The sequence below is a fragment of the Alligator sinensis genome, unplaced genomic scaffold (assembly GCF_000455745.1).
Source record: "Alligator sinensis unplaced genomic scaffold, ASM45574v1 scaffold114_1, whole genome shotgun sequence".
Lineage (NCBI taxonomy): Eukaryota > Metazoa > Chordata > Crocodylia > Alligatoridae > Alligator > Alligator sinensis.
This window is the reverse complement of record NW_005842525.1, coordinates 1,066,205-1,069,840: the sequence shown is the minus strand read 5'-3', so window position 1 is coordinate 1,069,840 and position 3,636 is coordinate 1,066,205. Positions and strand designations below refer to the sequence as shown.

General features: G+C 43.0%; 1 protein-coding gene across 1 annotated transcript in view; it reads left to right on the top strand.

The window, feature by feature from the left end:
* Positions 1 to 3,636, top strand: part of LOC102387370 (phosphatidylcholine translocator ABCB4-like) — a 102,772-nt gene that overhangs the window by 57,353 nt on the left and 41,783 nt on the right. The window contains 1 exon segment of the mRNA XM_025213365.1: positions 3,518 to 3,636. This exon segment is cut by the window's right edge and continues 4 nt beyond it. Within this exon segment, the coding sequence (XP_025069150.1) occupies positions 3,518 to 3,636 (119 nt within the window).

Here is a 3,636-nt window from a genome sequence, read left to right as displayed (position 1 = left end):
CTTAGGGGGGGGCAATTGAGGGATGTCAATTCAAGTGGTGCAGGGGAGGCCTTCCACCTTTCCCCCCAGCCTGTATTGTGACTAAAGAGCTCTTGAGCAGAGCAGGCATGGAGTAGAATTGTAATGCCTAGCCACCGCCCTGCTCAAAAGTCATGTAGCAGTAGGTCTGAGCAGTGCACATTAAGGAGGTTGTTAAGCCTTAATGTGTGACTGCTCACACACATGTTAATTTAAGGCTAAGTACAGACAGTCAAAAAGTCTGAGGCTGAATCAATTCAATCTTTGCAGATTAGTGAAGCAAGTTCACCAATAAGCAAGTGAACAGACATTCACCTTTGATTTGACTACAGTGGTCCAGGCTAGAAGCTGGAGGGTGAGAGGGAGGGGGGAAGAGGAGTGCTAGAGCAAGCTGCCTTGCTCAGCTGGAGAAGACAGCTTGGGCCAAGACTAGCCCACCAGCCCTGCAAAGTGCAGTTTTCAAGGGTGGTGCAAAGCATCCTGGGATGCTTGGGGACTGAGAGTTAATTTGAATCTGGAGGGGATCTGGGACAGAAGTTCAATAAATCAATTTAACCCAAATCAGTTAAATCTCATACTTCAGCCTTCCACGTTTATCTTAAACTCATTTTGGCCATTTTGAAAGTGGTTTATATGCACTGAACATCTGTTGTGTTACAGATTTGAACTAGTTTCCACCACTTATACCAATTTATGTGTAACTTCTGTCCCTAGCCTAACAGAGGAATGTAACTCCTTCAAAGTCAGCAAATACTAATTATAATTTGTAAATCTCACCCTTAGGTGTTATCAACCTCTATTCTTGAAGCTGAGCCACTGCATTTAATAGACACTGAATAAAATGAATGGAGAGCAGTGGAAAGTTTCTGCCCCAATGGGAATAAGGGTGTAATCTAGAATCAGGGCTTGTTTCTGTATAAGTTAGCTTCTATCTCACTGAGCCACACACCCTCTAGCTTGCTCGTTTTTTTTTCTCTTGTTCTCACATATCTCCCTCTTGGTTTCCCAAGTGACGGCTTCAAAGGGAGGACTAGAGAATGCCTAACCTGTGATTTACTGGTTGGCATACTGTACTGGGTGGTCAAAGAACTGTAGTGTCAAACACCATCTAGGTGGGTGGTGTCTCTAGTGGGTTATGGAATAGAGAAAATCCCACGCAATTTACTGATTCGTTTTGATGCACTGGCTAGGGGAGTAGTTAGTTGATTGCACGATTTCACAATGATTACACTCTTAATTCATACAACACAATTTTATTTTTAAATTCTTTGCTACGCATATAACACTGCTTAGCTTTAAGAAATACCACAAACATTAAGAACACAATAATTACATATATCAGAAACAATGCTCCGAATGCACTTCCTTCCCAAACAATGCTATAAGAATTGGTATTACAAAAACAACTACAATTACAACTAAAAGTTAAATTTGAATCAAGACTATTATTTTTCATAATATACTTACAATCCTAGAATTCCGAGAAGCCAAACACCTAAATATGGTTTCATTCCTCAGTAGTACAATTTAATGGGTTGGCCTCAGTAGTACAGTTCAATGGGCTCGCCTCAGCAATACGATTCAATGGGCTGGCCTCAATACTGATAGGACTAAGTCCCCTTCCTTCAGTCCCTTTCGGGCGCTCTGCAGCTTCAGCGTGAACTAAGAGATTTGTGTTCACGGAGAGGGTGGTTCAGGTGATCAGTCTGATCTGGCCTACACTTGCAATTCTTCCTTCGTTGTTCTGCAAGTGAGTTTTACCTCCAATATTGGGACAGTAGGTTACAGTTTTTATTGAGTGAGTTGCCGTCTTGGGCCACTCCTACCCAAACCTGTCACTACCCCCAAATTTGGGCTCGGGTCTTACTTTACAGATTCTTTTGCTTGGTAATTAGTTTCTTTTGTTGATCATTTTAATTACTTTGGGGAACTTCCATACCACTGCAAGTGACCTTTTCTTTCCAATCTTGCCAAAAGGCCCTAGGGTTTGATCTCTCAGAACTCGGGATATTTGCTTAAGGGTCATTTTTAGGTTCTCTTTGTTAAAGGCCTCTAAAGATAAAATTCAAAAGTTAAGACTTTGAGCAAAGTCAGGACCTTCTGCACGTAGACCAAAACAATGGCCTAGATAAGAAGATAAATCTCGTCTTCTTCCTGAAACTGGCTAATGGGCAACTATTATAAGCATTCAAACTTTTTCATTCAATATGACAGGTGGGGGGAGGGACCTAGATGCTGGGTTTCTCACTTCCTGGGCAGACACTATAACCACTCAGCTACTGGCATTAACATGTAGGAGGGACCTCCTTCAGCACATAACACCCCCTAGTCATAGGTTTCTTCTCAGCAGATTCCCAAGTTTCTCTTTCAAACCTGATCACTATTTTCTCTCAAGTCCTGAATTTCATACTTTTGCACTGGGTAGTCTCTTTGCCTCCCTTCTTCATGGGTAAGCAGTGCATCTACTGAAGGCTAACTATACTCACAAATATAGCTACTTGCACATGATTCTCATTGACATTAGGTCCTTTTACACTGCCCTGGCAAGTGTAAATGCTTTACACATAACATGAGGCACATTTACACTGTCAGAACAGTGAAAAAGGACTTAATACAAACGGAACAAAACTCACTGGGGGCATCTACACGTGTGCTTTACTGACTAATTAGCTCCACAGTAAAATGTCACTGTCTACACGTGTGGCACTATTAGATAGGAGTAAACTGATTAACTCTACCATAGGATAGTACTGCCTAACACAAGTACTATCCTACAGCAAGTTATTCAGTGTGCCACAACACATGTGTAGATGGTGACCATGGCTGGCTGTGGCACGAGGGTGCTACAGATTGGGGGGTGTCTGCTGGTTAGCCCCATACTGCAGCACCCTAATGTCCCAGCCAGCCCCTCCAAAGCACATTGACCCAGGGTTGAGCAGCTCTGGGCTTGCAGGCTGACACCTGCACCACTCCCCCGGACTCCCTGCCAGCCAGGGCTGTGGTTCCGGGTACACATTTAAACACTGTGCCTGGGAGCAATAAATTCTAGAACAAACAGTACCAGAGTTTATTTGGCTGCAATACTTGAACATGTAGATGTGCCCATTGAATAGTCTTTTCTTTTCCTCACAAGTAGTGTCCTTGCTTTTTTAGGGCACATCTCCACAAGCACACACGTGCAGCTTGCGGCACTGCAAACCTATCTGTAGTGCCACAAACTGCACGTGCTGCATGTGCATGCATTTACCACACTGCTAATTAGTTTTTGGCACTGGGAGATCCTGGTGTAAAAAACACAACAACCAAAACACATGTAAAAAAAAAAAAAGTGGCGTGGCACATGTGACTGTAGTATGCACTGCCTGAAACTGGAGCCTGGCTGGCCAGAGCCACACTCTGGCTGCTGGCCAGGCTCTGTGCAGCCAGATTGCTGCTGCTGCAGCCCCAGGAGGCAATATAACATATGCATAATTATTTCTTATATTGTACCCCATTTTAGACAGTAGAAACTGAAGTTCAATCAGATGATGAAGAAGAAGAAGATATATTAAGTGTCAAAAAAAATTTCAAAGAAATGATGCTGAAGGAATCGTTATCAAATGGTTTGATACGGCGATC